Raw genomic sequence first — 19,993 nt, 5'->3', positions numbered from 1 at the left:
GAAAAAGGCTTATACTCACTTCTGCTGTAAGTGAAGCTGGATCATGAAAGATTTGCGCGAACATAGACGAATATATGTAGACCGGGAGGCGCATTCCTTCACAAACAAACTTAATCTACTGCATCTTCAGCAGTCCAGATGTCGGAGTAAATGACGACCACTATTATATTAGATATTAGATCCAGCAGCACAACACCTCAGTCGCTCAATCTGAGATATTCTTGTCTACATCCCTGCTCCAGCATCAAAACATAGTAAGTTACTGGACTGTGAAAGCTGGTCTACGGTAAGAGCTCATGTCAATCAACTATTGTGGGAGCGGCCTCTGTGGGTGTGACAGCACACCAACAGGCATCTGAGAACGGCTCGATTTGAAAAATGGGATATTATTTTTACAGATTAATTAAAAACCACTGCATGGATTTTTATCATTACAGGGTAGATTTGTACATACACTGCCAACACACATTAATGTTCAAACAACATGAAAAAGTGAACTTAGCATCCGATGACCCCTTTAATATCCACCGGCAAAACATGCTGGTTCTTTTGTTTTGTGAATACTTTCAGTTTGTTTTGGTGTCTCAGTCCCAGATGAAGCGCAGTGGTAAGTTCTTCATTCTTTCTTTGAAGATCCGGTCAAACATTTCACTTTGTGCCACAGTGAATGTGTTCTTCCAATCTCCTACTGTGCCTGCAACAGCAAACCCAAACCAATTATAACAACAGAATAAGTGAAGGATACGACCTGTCTACACTTTACAAGACTGCAGTCTTTGAACACTGACCTTTGCGCATAAATTCGGGCTTAAGCAGTAGATCTCCAGAAATAAATTCATAGTTTGCCTTCGGGTCCTTCTTCATATTTTTAAAAGTGGCCTTCTCCACAGTCTGTGCGATAGCAGCGTCATCCAGATTTTTCTCCAAAAACTTGCAGATTTTCTCCACTGCTGTCCTGAGATCCTGAACATGGTGCCAAATACATCAGTATAAGGTATAAAATAAATCTTAAAAATTCTGAATTAAAGAACATCCTGTAATTGCTTTTGACATATTTTTAGGCTGTGATTACTTACTTTGACCATGTCCTCATATGACAGGAAAAGGATGTTATACTGGTCTCTTTTAGTGTACCACTCTCTGACATGATCAAACCAAGATGCTCCGCCAACTAAAACATGAGGTATGAATTGATCATTCTGTTTAAAGTGAAACCTACTGTACAAAACTTGTCCTCAATTTGTTGTTTTTACCTAACATGTGCTGTAAGTCTTACCATTTCCTTCTAGATACTGCTGCAGAAAGTCTTCAAAGCTCTTGGGTGTTTCAAGCTTGGCCCAGACGTGGCTAAAGTGATAATATGACACTGCATTGTCTTTTGGATTTCTAAGCACGTACACGATCTGTTATTTAAAAGACATGATGAGCAGTGAAGCTTAGAGCAAACAAAAATGTATCCAAAATTTGATTTTGCAACCAAACAAGTGACAGACATTGAATTTGCTCACACAAAATAATACATTATTATTAAAGTTCTTGATATTCTATTTTGCACTGGAGACTTAACTTTGCTCTCTTGTCCTTAAGGCCTGGTGGCATCAGTGTGGGTGTGAGATGGGAGGCAAATAACCGTGGAGACGGGCGCAAGGAATAGTCAGGCCGGCCTTCACGGTACTCTAACCAAGGCATCTTCTCAAGATTGTTGGGAAAGTTTGTTTTGTCTGTGGGATCCTCACAAATTAAATTGATGATGTTCTGTGCCCATATTGTACCTGTATAGTTCAGTATGTTAGAACCATAAAAACCACACTCACATTTCTTTATGGTTAGCAGCAAACTTAATGAGGGAGACTGGGACCAGATGTCATGGCAGTTACTTGTGGTGTTTGCTACTAGTGCAGTATCTTAGTATCAGATTTTGAGTCAAAGTAGATAGATAACTATCTAAGCTTGGCTTTTTTTTTTTTTTTTTTTGGCAATAACATTAACATGTGCCTATACAGACAAATGACTCTCCCGTTAGAGGTTTTCACAGTAAAACATGAAATTTCTGTCTCCTGTCTTGTCCCTCCTTGATGAAACCCAGTATAAGAAATTTATTTATGTCAAGAAAAACACATTTTTAAACTGAAATATTTGATACTCATACCTGACTTGGGATATGTCACCAAAAACACATCACTGTCACGAATCTCAAAATGCTGAAGAGAGTCAATGTACTCCTCTGTGGTTTCACCTTTTGCGAAAACATAGCCTTTATATTTACATAGATAGTTGTTAAGGCTTTCCATTATGCTACAATTCTATCCACCTACAACATGGAGAAACTGACAAAAGACCTTTGGAATCATTGAGGAAGCATAGTTTAGTATGCAAAAAGTGACGTTTCTTCAGCACAGTATGGATGTTAATAATTAATCACGATACTAGAGTAATATAGCGTCCATAGCATACATTATACTTTATCAACTGTATTATTATAGCTAAAAAGGTATATTTACACATAAACACAGAATAACATGAACACTGCAGGGTAAAGTGTGACTTTATATTTTATAAATAATAGGTTTTTTTTAAAAAAATTAACAACTATAAATTGATTTGGGGGGGGGCAGGAAACATATATAAATTCCTAAACAACATTAAAGTTAGCTTGCAAGCAACAGGCGTGGTCTTCATAGTTTGTACTTTGGATATGTATGACAGTAAAAGAGGTTGTAAACAGCCTGATCAGAACTGATACAGGATTGCTCATACAATATACGGGAAAAACAATATTTAGATAAGAGGACGGATAAAATATGTTTCTGACCAACTATTTCAGCTGCAACAGATAATCAAGTCATCAGGAAATAATGAATAATTTGTAAGGAGAGCAGCAGATTTGACCAAGAAACACTGAACAGACTGGACGAGAATGGATGAGATAATAGAATTATCCAACTGTCATGGTCAGTACACTCTTATAGATAGACTGTCTTTATTAAACGCACAAGTTACTTCATAGTATAGAGCTAAACTGTTGTAAACTGTCGTAAAAACATGGATTGCAATTGATTGTTTAATGTAGCTGTTTTATTTTGTAGTGCTAATGATGTGTTTGTTATGTATAATATCCAAATTAAGAAAGTAGACTGTAACTGCCACAGATGTAGTTAAAAATACAATTCTGAAACCAAATCTTTCAAGAATATTTAGCAAGTATCCAAAGAACTGCTAAAATACTACAGTATGACTATTACAATCAGTGTTAATACTGGAGAATTTATTATTTATTGCATTTTACAGAACTTGCCATTTTTACAAAATGTTCTATTCAGAGATGATAGTAAATTTAAGACATGTGTTAGTCAATTTCACATTCTGTCTTCTTGATTTTTTTAGTGACAGCCAGCAGTAGTAACACTTTTTTTCTCTTTTAGTCAAATAGATTTTGATTACTGCTATTAGTATTTACCCAACGTAAATTTCACCTAAGGCTCTGACGTCAGTAGGTTGTCATAGCAGTAAAATAAGGCCATAATTATGTTTATCAGATGTTTGGTAATGTCAACAGAGGTAGACCTACAGTGTGTGATATTTGTACTGCTTAATGAAAAAGACCTATACTAAACTTCCCAATCGATAAGGCATGCACCAAATAAAAATTGCCTTTTTATTACTGTCTTTACTGCTACCAATTCAGACCAAGCAACACAAAATTGTAACATAACTAGAGGAAACGGCTCATATGGGAGGTGGTAGAAGATTATTTATGCTTAAAATGACTACAGTATTACTTTTATTTCAGCTGTCCCCTTATTATGTACTGTACAGTCATTATAGTAAAATAAACCCTGACACCAAATAAATTAACCTAAATTTAGGATTTATGCATTTGAAGTACATATAACATTTCCAACATGTACAGTTTCTACATTAACTAATAACTTAATGCATATTTGTCAGTAATACACTACCAGTCAAAAGTTTTTATGTTTTTTTAAAATAAGTTTCTTCTGCTCACCAAGCCTTCATTTATTTGATCCAAAGTACAGCAAAAACAGTTAAATTACTGAAATATTTTTACTTTTTAAAATAACTGTTTTCTATGTAAATATATTTTAAAACGTAATTAATTCCTGTGATTTCAAAGCTAAATTTTAGCATCATTACTCCAATCATATGATCCTTCAAAAATCATTCTAGTATTCTGATTTGCTTTCTGATTATGTTGAAAACAGCGGAGTAGAATTTGTTTCAGGTTTCTTTGATTAATAGAAAGTTCAGAAGAACAGCATTTATCTGAAATAAGAAATCTTTCCATAACAAATGTCTTTATCTTCACTTTTAAAGCAATTAAATTTACAGCATCCTTGCTAAATGAAAGTATTAATTTCAATATTTTCTTTAAAAAACATATACTGAGCTTTTGAATGGTATGGTGTTACAAAAGCTTTTTATTTCAGGTAAATGCTGATCTTTGGATCTTTCTATTCATCAAAGAATCCTGAAAAAATGTATTAAACTGTTTTAAATAAATAAAATGTTTCTTGAGCAGCAAATCAGCATATTATAATGATTTCTGAAGGATCATGTGACACTGAAGACTGGAGTAATGATGCTGAAAATTAAGCCTTGATCGCAGGAAATAATTATTTATATAGTAAAATGTTACTGTTTTGCTGTATTTTGGATCAAAGAAATGCAGACTTGGTGAGCAGAAGAGACTTCTTTAAAAAACATAACAAAAACATACTGTTCGAAAACTTTTGACTGGTAGTGTATATTGATACAAGAGATAGATTTCTGTATTACTAATAATAAACTGAATGTGTTTTAAACACACAATATCCAGGATCATATATATATATATATATATATATATATATATATATATCAAGTAATAAGTCACTTTGTTTCAATGTAATTTTTTTTTTTTTTACAAACTGAATATTGCTTGTTTCACAGCTCTGTATTGTTCCAATACAATTTAGAACAACTTTATGCTCATACTATGCAATCTGAATAAATGCATTTTAATAATGTGATTATTTAAATAAAATCAGATAGATGGAAATAGTTCATAACAAACTATGCCATGATATTTTTGAGTGAAACTTACCTGTTTCACTTATCACAGACAAATATGCATTAAAGAAGTGTAATTTGTATGGTAAAACTGTAATTTAAAAATGAATTAAAAAATGATATGCAATTTAAATGCTCAAATCTTTGCCTTTTGTCATATCGTTTTATCCACAGAGCAAGGTATCAGTCTTTCTGACTGTCCTAACCTGAGAATTGTCCTGATTGGAGTGACAGAATCTGGGAAAAGTGCTGTTGGTAATGCCATTCTGGGCAAGAAAGCCTTTGATGAGGTCGGTGTAAAGACCCGGATGAGTTTCCCGTGCCAGGGTCTTGTGAGAGGACAGGAGGTGCTGGTGGTTGACACCCCAGGTTGGGAATGGTTCAATGTCAATGGCTCCTCTGCATCAGTATGGTCAGTGAAGAAGGAGATAATGAGGAGTATGAGTCTGTGCCAGCCTGGCGCCCATGCCCTGCTGCTGGTGGTGCCGCTGTCATTCTCGTTCTCCCAGCGTGAACGTCGTGCCGTGGAGGAACATGTAGAGCTGTTCGGTCCAGAAGCCTGGAGTTACAGCTTAGTCCTCTTCACCATCTTAGACAGAAAGCAGTTACGTGGCTCCACCTTAAAGCAAGAAGTGAAGTTGAACGTGGAGCTGAACAGGCTGGTTGAGAAATGCGGAGGCCGTTTCCATGCTCTGTACAGCAATCGCAAAGCAGGGGAGGACCAGGTGGCCGGTCTTCTGACTAAGATCAAGACAATGATGGATACCAATGAAGAGTCTATGATCTCCAGTGAGAAGGTGTTGGAACAGGCCAGAGAAATGGAGAAAGAAGAGGTGAGAAAATTGAAGGAAGAGCTTAAGAGAGATGAGCAAATACAACAAGTGAGAGAAGCAATGAAGGCAAAGCAGTTAAGAAGGTCGAGAAGGAGAACGGACCAACACACACTGGATGGTAGGACAATATTTTTGTCCTTTAAGCTCTGGATATTAAACACTGACTAGATGTTAAAGCAGGGGTGCCCAAACTCAGTCCTGGAGGGCCGGAGTCCTGCAGAGTTTAGCTCCAACTTGTCTTAACACACCTGCCAGGAGGTTTCTAGTAAAAAGCTGGTTCAGGTCTAATTGGGGTTGGAGCTAAACTCTTTAGGACACTGGTCCCCCTGTAATAAAGGATATTAATATTCTTAAATATTTTGAAGAATGTGGTTATATTTGTAAAAGGTACTAAACAAGTTGAAACTATCAAAATTTCAAGTCAAATGTAACGCTTTAAATGAGAAGTCCACCTCCAAAACAAAGATTCACATATGACGAGTTCAGATGCAAAACCAGCTAAAAGCCATCTCGGTCAAAAATGAGATAATGATAATGAGTGAATGTTCCTGACACACAGTATACGTCCATCAAATACTTTTACTTCAAATTTGTTAAATTCCAGCTTTAGCCCAATCAGAGGTACCAATTTTAATATTTTCATTAAAAAAAAAATACAATTTAAATACTTTTTAATCTCAAACGCTCGTCTTGCCTTTCTCTCCCTGAACTCTGTGTGTATTCTGGCTCAAGACAGACATACCCTAACTGTCATGAACCGGAACAAAAACAGTCCAGGAAGAGTAAGACAAGATAAGCGTTAGACATTAAAAAGTATATAAATTGTATTATTTTAATGAAAATAACCAATCGTTTCGCTAGATAAGACCCTTCTTCCTCGGCTGGGATTGTTTACAACCACATTTGGGATCATTTGAAGCCGCATTTAATCTGCATTTTGAAAGTTCAAAATTGGGGCACCATAGAAGTCCACTATATGGAGAAAAATGCTGAAATGTTTTCCTCAAAAACATAATTTCTTTACAACTGAAGAAAGAAAGACTTGTTTGTTTGTTTGTTTTTTTCCCATTTCAGAAGTGGTTTTGTTTACTTTCCATTTGTAATTTTGAATAGTCTTGCTGTGTATTTGTCTCATATTTTATGAAGTTTGCGTCGATTTGTTACTTAGTAGGCTGTGAAGCTGCTATGAAACATGAAATGTTGGCAAAGAAATAAGAACAAAATAATAGTAATATTAGTCAACATAGTGCCATATTTAATTATTGACAGAAAATGAGGCTGTGACAAACGAGTGCTTTACATTTTAATAACACACCGTTAACAACGTTCCGCTAAAACGTCTTTTCCAAAAAAAAAATCCATTAAACAGCTTTAACAGTTGTGAGTTGTGTCAAAATTATGTTATCTAATACGTTTATACATTCTGTGCCACTGTAAAGGCTTTTAGTCTGTCCAGGGGCGTTTCTAGAATTTGAAAACATCAGGGGCCGATGGCAAAACATCAGGGGCTAGTGGTGGTGGATGGGAGCTCACATCATAATTACGTAAGATTTTGTTAGACACAGGTGGGTGAACCTGGATCCTTCTAGGGAGTATATATTGGATATATTTTAAAGTTAAATTCATAAATCTGGTGCACTTTGAGAGTTCAAAAATAAGAGCTATAAGGTAACCCATGTTCAGCGTGCAAATTGAACAAAGAAAAAAGGTGGATGACCTGACTCACCCCTCTTCTGATACTCTGAAAACATTGGATCATGAACTCATCGTGTGAGCAAAGTCATATTGTGCTTTCGATTTTAGTTCATTTGACAAATACTTTGCCAAAGCAGTGGCACAAAACAACATTGTTACACTATGAAAAAATAGTAAATAGTAATCACTGCAAATATAAAAAAATATCAAAGTATTATCACAAAATTATAACTTTACAAAAATATATTACACAAATAAACTAATACATTTAAAATATATATATTTGCATGCAAAAATAGACATTTTTTTCAAATTCCATTTTCTTTTTTTTTTTCTAAATTCGTTTTTTTTCTGTTTTAATTTTTCTGAACTCCTTTTTAATGGGTATATTTAATTGTATTAATCAAAAACATGCCTAATTAATTAAAACAATGAAACTCATACAATTTAATGTCAATTTATTAAAAGTTAAGTTATGTTTAGGGCCCTATGAAGTGTTTTATTTTTCTCACCTTATATTTTATTGTTACTAAATTTGTTTTAGCACGTCTATTTATTTAAATGCATAAAACAACTTATTTAACTTATTTATTTCTACATCAGCCTTATGAAATTATGTGTTGTGTATTTAAATTTTTCTGGTTATAAAATTAATTAAGGCATAAAATATTAATTTATCTTTTAATTCATGAAAATTAAATTTTATTTTTGGCAAATAAAGGGGATGCACTAATAAAATGTAAAAGAGGGAAGAAATATTGTGTAGCAAAGTTTTATTAATTTTTCAGCAGTAGTAGTAGTATTAGTACTGTAGGTACACAGTGTCTATAGCTAAACCGAACATTTATTTTGACGGGTTTCCGTAAAATACCTTTACATTTCTGTGAGTATATAACCCTAGTTTACTCAAATGAACCAGTGAACTGCTCACGAAAGTACTCTCAGAGCAGTTCTGGAGATGTTTTTTTTTTTATTTTTTTATGGCAGACGCTGAAATCACCGAGAGATATCACCATATTTACAGATACTAGTCCACATCGCTATTTGTTTAAAGTGTAACGACCGACTTATGAGTAATTCATTCAAACTATGACAATTCGTGAATTCTCAGAAATCATAGGGCGATACAAAACATTCGGGGCTAAAGAAAAATCTTTTTAGCCCTAACGACGCCCCCGAGTCTGTCCCTCACAGTCACGGTTTGTGGATGTTTTTTCTTGTTTTCTACAGAAACGGAACAGAAACACTCAGCTAGGTACAGTACCAGCAGTGACCAGCCTCTCAGTGACAGAAGTACATTTCTGCAAAGCTGCAAACAACAGTGAACGTTGGAAAAGCACCTCACTTAAAACACCATTATCCACCACTGCAACTTCCACAACTCACCACCAGAGGCCATCATAACTTCGCATCTGAACCTGATCCAGTCAGCACAGTTATAACAACCTGTGATATTAAAGCAACTTACAAATGAGGAACATAAACTTCTTTTTTTCTTAACCTTTTTTAACACTTAAAAACTCAGTCATAATATATGTTGCAATGTTTTGCATTTAAACTTTCCTTGCTGTGAAAATACTCTGTAAAGGTAAACGAATATATGTTTTATATATCAAATATCATAATATATCAAATTTTTAAAAATGTTTAGTGTGTATAATGTGTTTGTGCAATCCACAACATTTTGCTCCTTTTTTGCTAGTTGTGGGGTTTTAAAAACATTTGTTTTAATAATGTTTAAATACTGAAATGTGTGTGTGCGTTTAGATAAATTCAGTATGCAAAAGTTGCCTGTGCTTCTTATTTTTTTCTGCTTGTCTTTGATGAGGAGCATTTTGCAAGATGTGACATTTGTAATCATTCCTTTGCTGAAATCAGTCTGTGGCTTTCAGAATTTCCCTTCATGCTTATACACCCATTTTATCATATCACTTGATCTGTCAATTTTTAACTGAAGCACGTGAACCTCCCACCACTCCAAGAGAAAATAACACATGGCAAACGGCAAACGCTTTCACTTGTTCATAAGATGTAACCAGACCACTTATTCAAAACACTCCATTATGAACTGAGTCCTTGACACATAAGACACACACATTAGTGCATTTAATTTTTTTTTAATCAAAGTTATATACAATTGTTGTTTGACGGTGTAAATGATATGTACACATGCATAATAAACAGATTTTTAAGCTTAGACTAAGCTTAGACCAGAATGTAATAATTTTCACGTTTTTTATTTTTTACTTTTAACATACATTTACTATATGCTATAAATTGAGCAGATCTCAGCAAGGCCTACAAAATTCATAACATGAATTAACAAGTCAGAATGCTTGAAAATACATAACTGTTGATAACTGATTAGCGTTACAGGACAGAAGATCTAACTGTAATGGATGCAGTCATTTCATTCAAATACAAATATTTAATGTTCATCTCAACTTGAAATCTTGAATCTTGAAAAGTGCTTTAGCAGCAACTTGCTCTGGAACTAATTTAAGGGAGAAAGAGTTGCTCCAACACATCCTGGCTCTTCCTAAACCTCCATATTCCAATGCATAAGGAATCATGGATCTTCTGCCAGGTCTCCAGCTCAGATTTCCACAGAGCTGCTCTGGAGCGGATGAGCTGTGAGATTTCACTCTTGCTCCCTTTGGCCAGACTTATACTATCTTTGCAAATAAACAGGACATCTAAGCCAATAAAGAGGGCATTTAGAGTGATGAATCCAGCTCTAGCAGACTTTGAGAGCGCTAGTGGTGTCCCTTTTGCCAGCTGCCCAATGTCAGGCAGGTCTGCAGCGAGTTTGGGAATGTTACGACCACTTTGCGCCTCCTGGAGTCCAACCTTGGCTGCAGTTGCAATCACCTCTTCGCTTTTGAGAACTTTAACAGCTGAAGCTGCATCTACCAGAGCATCAATACCTTTGGCCAGTCCTCCTGCACGAGCTATCAGCTTTCCTGCTCCAAACATATCTACAACATCAATTCCCTCTAAATGCTCCTCATTACTGGCCTGCTCCAGACAGTCTAGAATCTTCCCCATATCATCCATGAAATTCTTAAAAATGTTCTGTGCATTTTTTCCATGGTGGTTGTTGACTGCTGCCTCAGTGATGCCTGTGACCAAACTATTGACACCGCTGGTGACCCCCAGACTGACACCGGTCAGAGTAAGAGCCAGTGACACTCCTGCGGTGACTGGCGCAAGAGCAAGGCCAACGATGGACAAAACACCCCCTGCTATCCCCACTGAACTGCCAGCCACAGTGGAGATATTGGCCCCCTTTTTCATCCTGTCCAGCTGAACTGCACTCTCCTCCAGATCTGACAGGAACTGCTCCATTCTAGAGCGACGCTGACTGAATACACCAATGAAGTGCTGAGCGTGTTCCTGAAAAATGAAGGTCATCCTGGTGTGCTGGTCCATCCTAAACAATAATATAAAAGATACAGTTTACAGCCACCACTGACAATGCAACTGAGAGTGAAGAAAACAGCTGATCATGATAAAAAGAGAAAGGTCTTACCTTATTTTGCACAACTGCTTCAAATGATCAAGCATTTTCTGCATGGAGTCCTCACTTAAGTTCAAACTGAACTTTACTAAGGGCTCACCCTTCTTAAGACTGTAAAGAGTTTCAGAATTATTAACAAACACTCATCAAACACTCCACACAAACAATAGGTTTTTAAAGATGTTTGAATCTAACCTCTTCTTAATGCATTATGTTTGTTACTTACCTATCAATATCACTGAACCAAAAAACACTCTTAGATCTGGGAGGGAAAAAATACATAAATGCATAAATATATAAACAATCGATAAAATTATGGAAGTAAGCCTTAGATGATTTAGTAAATACAACTGAGGTGATTCAATAATCTGTGTGTATTAAGATGTTTGTCAAATAACTATTGCAAGAACATCAGAAACTTACTTCTTCTCCATCTTTGCACAGATCTGTTCAGTGATTCGTATGTATTTGTCTAGCTGAAAGGCCAGGACATCAAGGTTACTGATTGAAGGTAGGAAGAAAGTTTCTGCATTGCGTTTAAAGTGGATAAGGAGAGGAGAGGCCATTCTGGCAGCTGTGATGACTGATCGCACACTTTCAGGACTCTCTCCCTGTGGCAAGAAGCTCCGTTCAGTAAAGACAAACAGTGAGGTGACTGTGAGCTTCTCCACTGCATCCAGAAAGTGGTCAAGTTTCTCCAGCCCTTCAAGTGTGTCCTTCAGGACTGGCGCCCAGTTCCTTCTCCAGCTCCTGATATTTGGAGTCAGCTGTGACCTGAGTTATACCACTCCACAGGTATTCACCAAATGCCTTGGCTTTGTTCTCAGAGCGCTTAATATGGTCAAACTTAAGACTGACTTGGTCTGCTCTGTCCTTGATGTTTCTCATATTATCCAGCTCTGTCTCTCTCTGAAGGGACCATTTTTGTTGTTTGTCACAGAAGTCCCTCACTGTTGAAATACAGATGAGTGTGTCCTCTACATACTCTGACAGGAGCTCCTGTAGTTGTTTTCTGAGTCATAAAATCAAAATCACAAATCAAAACAGCTATTAGTTAGTAACAATGGTATCTGCCATCTGAATAAATACATGATTAATGCATTTTAAAACAGTTTGGAAAAACAGCTGCTAAACAAAATGCTGCCTTGTCATACAAAACAGCTATTCTGAAAAGAGCTATTCTGTAGCTCCTTTTAAGATAATATCTAGGTTAAGTTCTTGACTACAGTTTGTTGTTGGGTGTTTAGTTTCATAGCTGGGTTTCACAAGCTCGCGAGTTCAGGCAAATACATATTTGGCAAAAAACTTGATTCATACTAAGGATGCCAAATATTCAAGTTCAAGAATCTGTTATTAAAAAATAATTTGTCTGAACATTAATAGGATGTGTCTAGGTTGGTCACAGTTCTGAATAATAGTATTTGTTCCTGGAACTTGTCAAAATGCATTTATTTATTTTATTATTAATTTTGTTATTATTATTATTATTATTATTATTATTATTTATTTATTTTTTACATATATGATACCTATGTACGTTGCATCCTCTAAATGTATATTATCTCATCTGTATGTAATAATTGTCAAACAAAATGCACCATTTGATCATAAATGCGAGTTTCAGTCTATCTGCTTGAAACGCATAGTGTTAATAATAATTGTTGTTGATCCAGGATGTTGAAAAGAATGATGAAGAGGAAACGGACACGACACCAATACCAAAAGCCATAAAGCCATATTGTTAAAAAAATAATAAATAAATAAATAAAAAGTCAACATTTTTAAATTTAAAACCGAACTGTAGTTTCACTGTATTCCACTGTGAATTTAATGAAACTCATATAGCCAAGCCAAGCAGAAAAAATCATTGTGGTAAATTAAATACATTAAAAGAAATTTTTCACAGTGCAGAACCCAAAGTTTTTCAACCCAGCAAGAGCTTAATCAAACGTCCATTAAATTCCACACCCCAAACAAAACTATACTACTACAGCTACATGGAAAGTAAAAAAGAGCTAACTTATTTTCTGCGATCCAGGCTTTGTAATGTGATGGTAGCTTATCTATAGAAAATAGTGTTTAATTCTTTAAACGTCGTCACACTAGTTATAAACGATCTTAATTCACGTTAAAACGTAAGACTTTAACGTTATGTTGATTATATAACTTGTCTGACTTTGTGTGACTATATAACTTATAAATCCGAAAATAAGATAGATGTATCTAAAGATTACAAATAATACCGACCTGGTCTCCATCGTTTTTAGAGTAGTCTGCAGAAAGCTCTCCTTCTGACATTTGCCAAACTGAAGGAGGAAAGCTAGAGAATCTTTTTATTTGCTCCGGATGGAAGTTTAGGTTTCGCTTTCTTTTTGTTGCTCCGCCCAACACAGGTTCGAGGGTTTAAAAAAATTACGCGTTAAAATCTGTTAAAGCACTCAAAACAGTAAGGCTACTCTCATGAAGAGTACGTGTTAGCTCAGTGTTTTCAGTCACAGGCCCGACAGTGTAAAAAGCGCATTGCATGGATGTACTGATGACTCAGTCTGACATTCCACAGCTCACAAATCTTTTGGGACAATGTACTGTTTGTTCTGCCCATATGAGGGCGCCGTAAGCAAAACTCGTGTCTGCCTTAGGGTGGTACGAGTACAATAAACAGCAAAACGCCATCACTCTGAAACAGAAACTAAATGTTACCAGAAAGTACCAAAATATTCTATTGCTTTGACAGGACAGTGATTCAAGAACGACACATTGCTGCAGTTCCATTTTTTAATTAGTTTCTTGATTTGACATTTTGAAATACATATTGTCAATATGTAGTTATATAGGATGAACAGAGAGCTTCAAACTTAGATCTCCGACAGAATGACAACAACAACAACAAAAAATACAACTAAATATTCAGTTACTGTAAACACAATAAATATTCACTGAAAGAAAGTCAAGCACATCTCACTAATGTTTTTGTTTGTTCCTAACATACATTATTCATGATTGCTACTCAAAACTAGTCTAAAAGTAGTCCAATCATGTTTTTGAGGGCTGTCCCCTTGGGAAAATAACGCTCTGGGGAGTAAAATACATGTTGGCAGGATTCCCCTGCTAAATTAGCATTGCAGGGGCTAAATTTTATGTTACTGGGGTCGCTTCAACCCATGAAAGATATGAAAAACAACCCGTGGCAACAGTGTTAAAGTAGCCCAATTCCGTGGATAAACCATGGACTTGGCAACAATGGTTGATGTGTTAGATGGCTGTGCCATCCATTCATATACAAATACTCAATGCTAATCTCAAATTTGCAAAGTGTTTTCAAAGTATTCTAAGGCAGAAAGAGTTGCTCCAACACTTCCTGGCTCTTCCTAAACCTCCATATTCCAATGCATAAGGAATCATGGATCTTCTGCCAGGTCTCCAGCTCAGATTTCCACAGAGATGCTCTGGAGCGGATGAGCTGTGAGATTTCACTCTTGCTTCCTTTGGCCAGACTTATACTATCTTTGCAAATAAACAGGACATCTAAGCCAATAAAGAAGGCATTTAGAGTGATGAATCCAGCTCTAGCAGACTTTGAGAGCGCTAGTGGTGTCCCTTTCACCAGCTGCCCAATGTTGGGTATCAACTTTCCTGCTCCAAACATACCTACAACATCAAGCTCCTCTAAACGCTCTTCAGTACTGGCCTGCTCCAGACAGTCTAGAATCTTCCCCACATCATCCATGTACCTCTGGAAAATGTTCTGTGCATTTTTTCCATGGTGGTTGTTGACTGCTGCCTCAGTGACGCCTGTGACCAAACTATTGACACCACTGGTGACCCCCAAACCGACACCGGTCAGAGTCAGAGCCAGTGATGCTCCTGCAGTAACAGGGGCAAGAGCAAGACCAACGATGGACAAAACACCCCCTGCTATCCCCACTGAACTGCCAGCCACAGTGGAGATACTGGCCCCCTTTTTCATCCTGTCCAGCTGAACTGCACTCTCCTCCAGATCTGACAGGAACTGCTCCATTCTAGAGTGACGCTGACTGAATACACCAATGAAGTGCTGAGCGTGTTCCTGAAAAATGAAGGCCATCCTGGTGTGCTGATCCATCCTGAACAATAATATAAAAGATATATTGACACTGACAATGCAACTGAGAGTGAAGAATCTGTTGATCTGTTGATCATGATAAAAAGAGAAAGGTCTTACCTTATTTTGCACAACTGCTTCAAATGATCAAGCATTTTTTGCATGGAGTCCTCACTTAAGTTCAAATTGAACTTTACTAAGGGCTCACCCTTCTTAAGACTGTAAAGAGTAACAAACACTCACCAAACTCTCAACATGAGTGAAACGTTTTTTAGGATGTTTGAATCTAACCCCATATTAATGTATTATTTATGTTACTTACTTATCGATGTCATCATACCAAAAAACACTCTTAGATCTGTGAGGAAAAAAAATATAATGCACAAATATATAAACAATCGATGAAATTATGGAAGTAAGCCTTAAATTATTTAATAAATACAGCTGAGGTGATTCAATAACCTGTGTGTTTTAGACGTTTATATAATCAAATAACTATTCTTTTACAATGAACACTGCAAGAACGTCAGAAACATACTTTTTCTCCATCTTTGCACAGATCTGTTCTGTGATACGTATGTATTTGTCTAGTTGAAAGGCCAGGACGTCCAGGTTACTGAGAGAAGGTAGGAAGAAAGTTTCTGCATTGCGTTTAAAGTGGATAAGGAGAGGAGAGGCCATTCTGGCAGCTGTGATGACTGATCGCACACTTTCAGGACTCTCTCCCTGTGGCAAGAAGCTCCGTCCAGTAAAGACAAACAGTGAGGTGACTGTGAGCTTCTCCACTGCATCCAGAAAGTGGTCAAGTTTCAGCAGCCCTTCAAGTGTGTCCTTCAGGACGGCATCCAGTTCCTTCTCCAGCTCCTGATATTTGGAGTCAGCTGTGACCTGAGTTATACCACTCCACAGGTATTCACCAAACGCCTTGGCTTTGTTCTCAGAGCGCTGAACATGGTCAAACTTAAGACTGACTTGATCTGCTCTGTCCTTGATGTCTCTCATATTATCCAGCTCTGTCTCTCTCTGGAGGGACCATTTTTGTTGTTTGTCACAGAAGTCCCTCACTGTTGAAATACAGATGAGTGTGTCCTCTACATACTCTGTCAGGAGCTCCTGTAGTTGTTCCCTAAGTCACAAAATCAAAACAGAGGAATTTAGATCGTAACAATGATATTTCTGAATAAATATGTGATTAATGCATTTTCAAATTGTTCTGGAATAATAGCTTAAACTACTAAGTAGGCCATCCACAGCTGCTATGCAAAACACCTATTCTGTATTTCCTTTTAAGATAATATCTAGGTTAAGCTCTTCACTGCAGTTAGTTATGGGGTGTTTAGTTTCATAGTTGGGTTTTTTTACAAGCTCACAATTCAGTTTATGACATAACTGGCAAACAACCTGATTCATGCTAATGATATGAGCAGTTTGTACTGAAGGACAACTGATTAATAGTATTTGTTGCTGACACTCAGATTTTGTGTGTGTGTGTGTTTGGTATGTATTGTATAGCTCAATACATCAAACAATATACACCCTTTGTTCATAAATTTCAGTTGTCACGCAATGGGTTGGTCAGACATTCTTCTGGTCCAGGATGTTGAACAGGATGATAAAGAGGAAACACTGGCAAACCACCAGCAATACCAATAAAGCCACACTGTTAAAAAAAAAAAAAAAAAACTACACTGACATTTAAAATCTGCTGTTTAACCGAAGCCCAATCAAACTCGCACAGCCATGCCAAACAAAAACATGATTAAGTTAAATAGACCAAATCTTAAATAATTTTTCACTGTGCCCAAAGTTTTAACCCAGTAATAATAAGAGCTTTATAGAATTTAAATTAAATATCACACCCCAAACAAATCCAGCTACTATAGCTACACGAAAAATAAAGCTAACTTGTTTTTCTACATTCCAGGTTACTGTGTTTTGTAATGTGATTGGTAACCTGAAGAAAACGTATTTAATTCTTTAAACTTTGCCTTTATAGACAACCTTAATTCATGTTAAAATGTATTTTAGACTTTAATGTTGTTTACACTTTGTCTTTTTTTCTGTTTGAGAAATATAGATTCTGACATGGCTTTTTATTTTTGACAACTTTTTGTGACTGTAACTTATAAGAAAAAATAAAAAAGAACTGTATTGATTTAAAGATTACAAATACTACCTACCTGGCGTCCATTATTTTTCTGAGTATAGGCAGATGGAAAGTGCTGGTACTGACACCTGCCAAACTGAGGTGAGAAACCTACTGTAGAAAGCAATCTTTTGTTTGTTTCCTCTGGGCGGAGGTTGAAGTTTCGCTTTCTTTTCTCCATTTTCATTGCTCCGCCCGAGTTCAAGAGTTCAAAACAACACTCGAAACAGAAATGCTACTCTAATGATTTTTTTTTTTTTAAGATGTCACTGGCCCTTTAACATATAAAAGGCACATTGTATGTACTGGTGACTGACATTCCACTGCTCACATGCCTTTTGGGTTGAAAACCCCTGCTTTAAAAAGTACTTTTGTTAACACTTTAGAATACTGTTTCGTCATTAATGAATAGCTACACAGAAACAAATGACAAATGCACTATTAACATTCTAGTCTACTAACTAACAAAGAATGATTAATAAATCAGTAGGTTTTGATGCAAATATGTCGTCCATGGATCACTCCTTTTGATCCAAAGTGGCTGTGGATCAAAAGGGGCGATCCGTGGACTACACGAACTACATAGACACATCCCTGGCTGGGTCGTCTGAGCAAGGGTGTAAGATGTTGAAAGACCCGAAACACCCGATGACCCCAGGTTACATCACTGATGATGTGTCTAGGATGCACCTGGAAGGTGTGTGTCAAAATCGGCCTACTAACTAACAAAGAACGATTAACAAATCAGTAAGTAATAGCACTCAGTTGAAAGTGGTAGTTCACTATTAATATTTTTTTTTATATCTTCCGGATAACTACTACAGGTTCATAAACAATGTGAATAATGCAAAATGTATAACTAATTCTAAAGTGAAGATCATGGTAACCCACTGGTAATAACTCAAATATTACCAAATCCGTCAGAAGGAATTACTAATTATTTGGATCAGTATTTTAAAGTGAAGATCATCATCAAACTCCCTAGTAATGACGAAAGTCATTGTAAAATTTGAGGTTTTTGTAAGGTTCTGGATAGTAATACTTTGGATGGATTTGGTAACACCTGAGTCATTACTAGTGGGTTACAATGATCTTCACTTTAGAATACTGATCCAAATAATTAGTAATTCCTTTAGAAGGATGTAACACTTGAGTCATTACTTTACCAAACTGAATAGAAAACTGATCCAAATAATTTGTAATTTCTTCTGACAGATTTTTTAATTATTACTAGTGGGTGACCATGATCTTCATTTTAGAATTAATTACACATTTTGCATCATTCACATTAATTATGAACCACTTTAAATTGAGTGCTATTACTTACTGATTTGCTAAGCACAGTTTCTTTTTGGTTAATATTAGGTACGAAAATGTTAATAGTGCATTAGTCATTTGTTCCTGTGTAGCTATTTATTAATGACGGAACAGTACTGTAGTGTTACTGTACTTTTAAACAGCGAAGAGAGTTGAGATAGGCATTAAATATTTGCATTCAAATGGATGACTGTATATAGCGACATTCAGTTAGAGCAGGTACCCTAGTCTGGATAAAACACTATCCAGACTTGTAACTGGTTAATAGTAGCCTACATGTTAGAAAAATGTTACTTAGATCTGCTTAATTTACAGCACATAGTAATGATTTAGCATTTAAGATTTTTTTTTTTATTTTAATTTGACAGCCGTTACATATTATGCCTCTATTATGATTCATTTATTCTGTACACATATATACAAATGATTAAGAATGTCAGATCACATAGGCTATAGCTTTAATAATAATGGAACTGAAGTAATGTGTGTGTATACACATCATTATTCTGTCTGAAAAACACTGCAGATACAGAATATATTACCTGTTTGTTTCTGATGCAGAGTGTCACACCCCTGGACTTTTTAGTTGGTTTCTCCCATCATTTCCCCCTGCAGCTCTGTGTATTTTGGTTTCTCCCTCATTGTCTGCACCTGTGTTTGTAATCAGTCTGTGTGTGTATATATAGGGTGTGTTTTCCCTCTTGCCTTGTCAGACCTTATCGTTACCTCCCTGTGTTTCCTGTTCCTTCTGCTCTTCCTGCAGTGTTGCTGTGTTAAATATGGCTGCACAATCTATTCAGATTCACTTCCTGGCTTTTCCTAAACATTTTCGCCTCCACAATAGCCACGTATTGTTTTGGTTTTAGTACAACTTTGATGAAAGGTTTTGATCGAATTCAAATGTTGACTACCATACTTTTAGATTACTTTTTATCTAACTTGTTTTAAAAACATCATATTGATATGTAAAAAAAAAAAAAAAAAAAAAAAAAAAAAAAAAGCAATGAGAAAGAAAATAACATTACATTAAACCAGGTTTTTCCAAACCAGACTTCATGTAAGAATTGCAGTGGGTTTCCGAGTTGGTAATAATAAATAAAATCATTTAATTATTAGATTTAATTAAATTAAATTAAATTAAATCTAGGGTAGGGAGAATGTTGATGTACTTGCAAAGTTACTTATAGTCAGTTTGTCTTTTGGGGAACCATCAAAATAAAGTGTTAGCATATATTTAGCAGACATACTACTAATACTCTTATGACTGCTAGTTGACAGAGTTACTAATCAACAGGTGACTAAAGGGTACCATCAAAATAATCAAACTGATA

The 19,993-nt window shown here is 36.0% G+C and overlaps 3 protein-coding genes across 6 annotated transcripts; 1 reads left to right on the top strand and 2 right to left on the bottom strand.

Moving 5' to 3' along the window:
- Positions 1-566: 566 nt before the first annotated feature.
- Positions 567-2,297, bottom strand: LOC127158868 (amine sulfotransferase-like). The gene is given in 6 exon segments (XM_051101841.1): positions 567-694; positions 789-963; positions 1,077-1,171; positions 1,277-1,405; positions 1,569-1,772; positions 2,150-2,297. Coding segments are annotated over 6 exon segments (873 nt in total). The 5' UTR covers positions 2,292-2,297.
- A 462-nt stretch (positions 2,298-2,759) lies between these two features.
- On the top strand, positions 2,760-9,581 carry LOC127163176 (GTPase IMAP family member 4). Its single transcript, XM_051106270.1, has 3 exons — positions 2,760-2,951; positions 5,245-6,021; positions 8,829-9,581. The coding sequence occupies exons 1-3, from the start codon at positions 2,918-2,920 to the stop codon at positions 8,921-8,923; spliced, it is 906 nt and encodes a 301-aa protein (XP_050962227.1). The 5' UTR covers positions 2,760-2,917; the 3' UTR covers positions 8,924-9,581.
- A 118-nt stretch (positions 9,582-9,699) lies between these two features.
- apol (apolipoprotein L) lies at positions 9,700-17,505 on the bottom strand. 4 transcript variants are annotated; one of them, XM_051106250.1, is made up of 6 exons: positions 17,376-17,390; positions 15,798-16,325; positions 11,542-11,601; positions 11,345-11,380; positions 11,131-11,229; positions 9,700-11,031 (listed from the first exon to the last, which is right to left on the bottom strand). In XM_051106250.1, exons 2-6 carry the CDS (start codon positions 16,199-16,201, stop codon positions 10,098-10,100), a joined length of 1,533 nt encoding a protein of 510 aa, XP_050962207.1. In that variant the 5' UTR covers positions 16,202-16,325; positions 17,376-17,390; the 3' UTR covers positions 9,700-10,097. The 4 variants fall into 4 exon arrangements, with proteins under 4 accessions (XP_050962207.1, XP_050962206.1, XP_050962205.1 ...); XM_051106249.1 differs by lacking the exons at positions 11,131-11,229; positions 11,345-11,380; positions 11,542-11,601 and adding exons at positions 15,320-15,418; positions 15,522-15,557 and having other exon boundaries at positions 15,738-16,325; positions 17,380-17,504; XM_051106248.1 differs by lacking the exon at positions 11,542-11,601 and having other exon boundaries at positions 15,738-16,325; positions 17,380-17,503.
- Positions 17,506-19,993: the final 2,488 nt, after the last annotated feature.

The sequence above is a fragment of the Labeo rohita genome, chromosome 3 (assembly GCF_022985175.1).
Source record: "Labeo rohita strain BAU-BD-2019 chromosome 3, IGBB_LRoh.1.0, whole genome shotgun sequence".
Classification (NCBI taxonomy): domain Eukaryota; kingdom Metazoa; phylum Chordata; class Actinopteri; order Cypriniformes; family Cyprinidae; genus Labeo; species Labeo rohita.
Note: the sequence above shows the minus strand (reverse complement) of the source record. Positions and strands in the feature narration are given on the sequence as shown.

Bases quoted from the DNA above. Each gene is read 5' to 3' on its own strand.
- LOC127163176 (XM_051106270.1), top strand. From the start codon at position 2,918: ATGGATGAGATAATAGAATTATCCAACTGTCATG. The intron at 2,952-5,244 runs GTCAGTACACTC...TTTTATCCACAG, and splicing joins AGAATTATCCAACTGTCATG to AGCAAGGTATCAGTCTTTCT. The intron at 6,022-8,828 runs GTAGGACAATAT...TGTTTTCTACAG, and splicing joins GGACCAACACACACTGGATG to AAACGGAACAGAAACACTCA.
- apol (XM_051106249.1), bottom strand. The intron at 15,558-15,737 runs GTATGTTTCTGA...TTTTCCTCACAG, and splicing joins TGTGCAAAGATGGAGAAAAA to ATCTAAGAGTGTTTTTTGGT. The intron at 11,032-15,319 runs GTAAGACCTTTC...ATTATTGTTTAG, and splicing joins AAGCAGTTGTGCAAAATAAG to GATGGACCAGCACACCAGGA.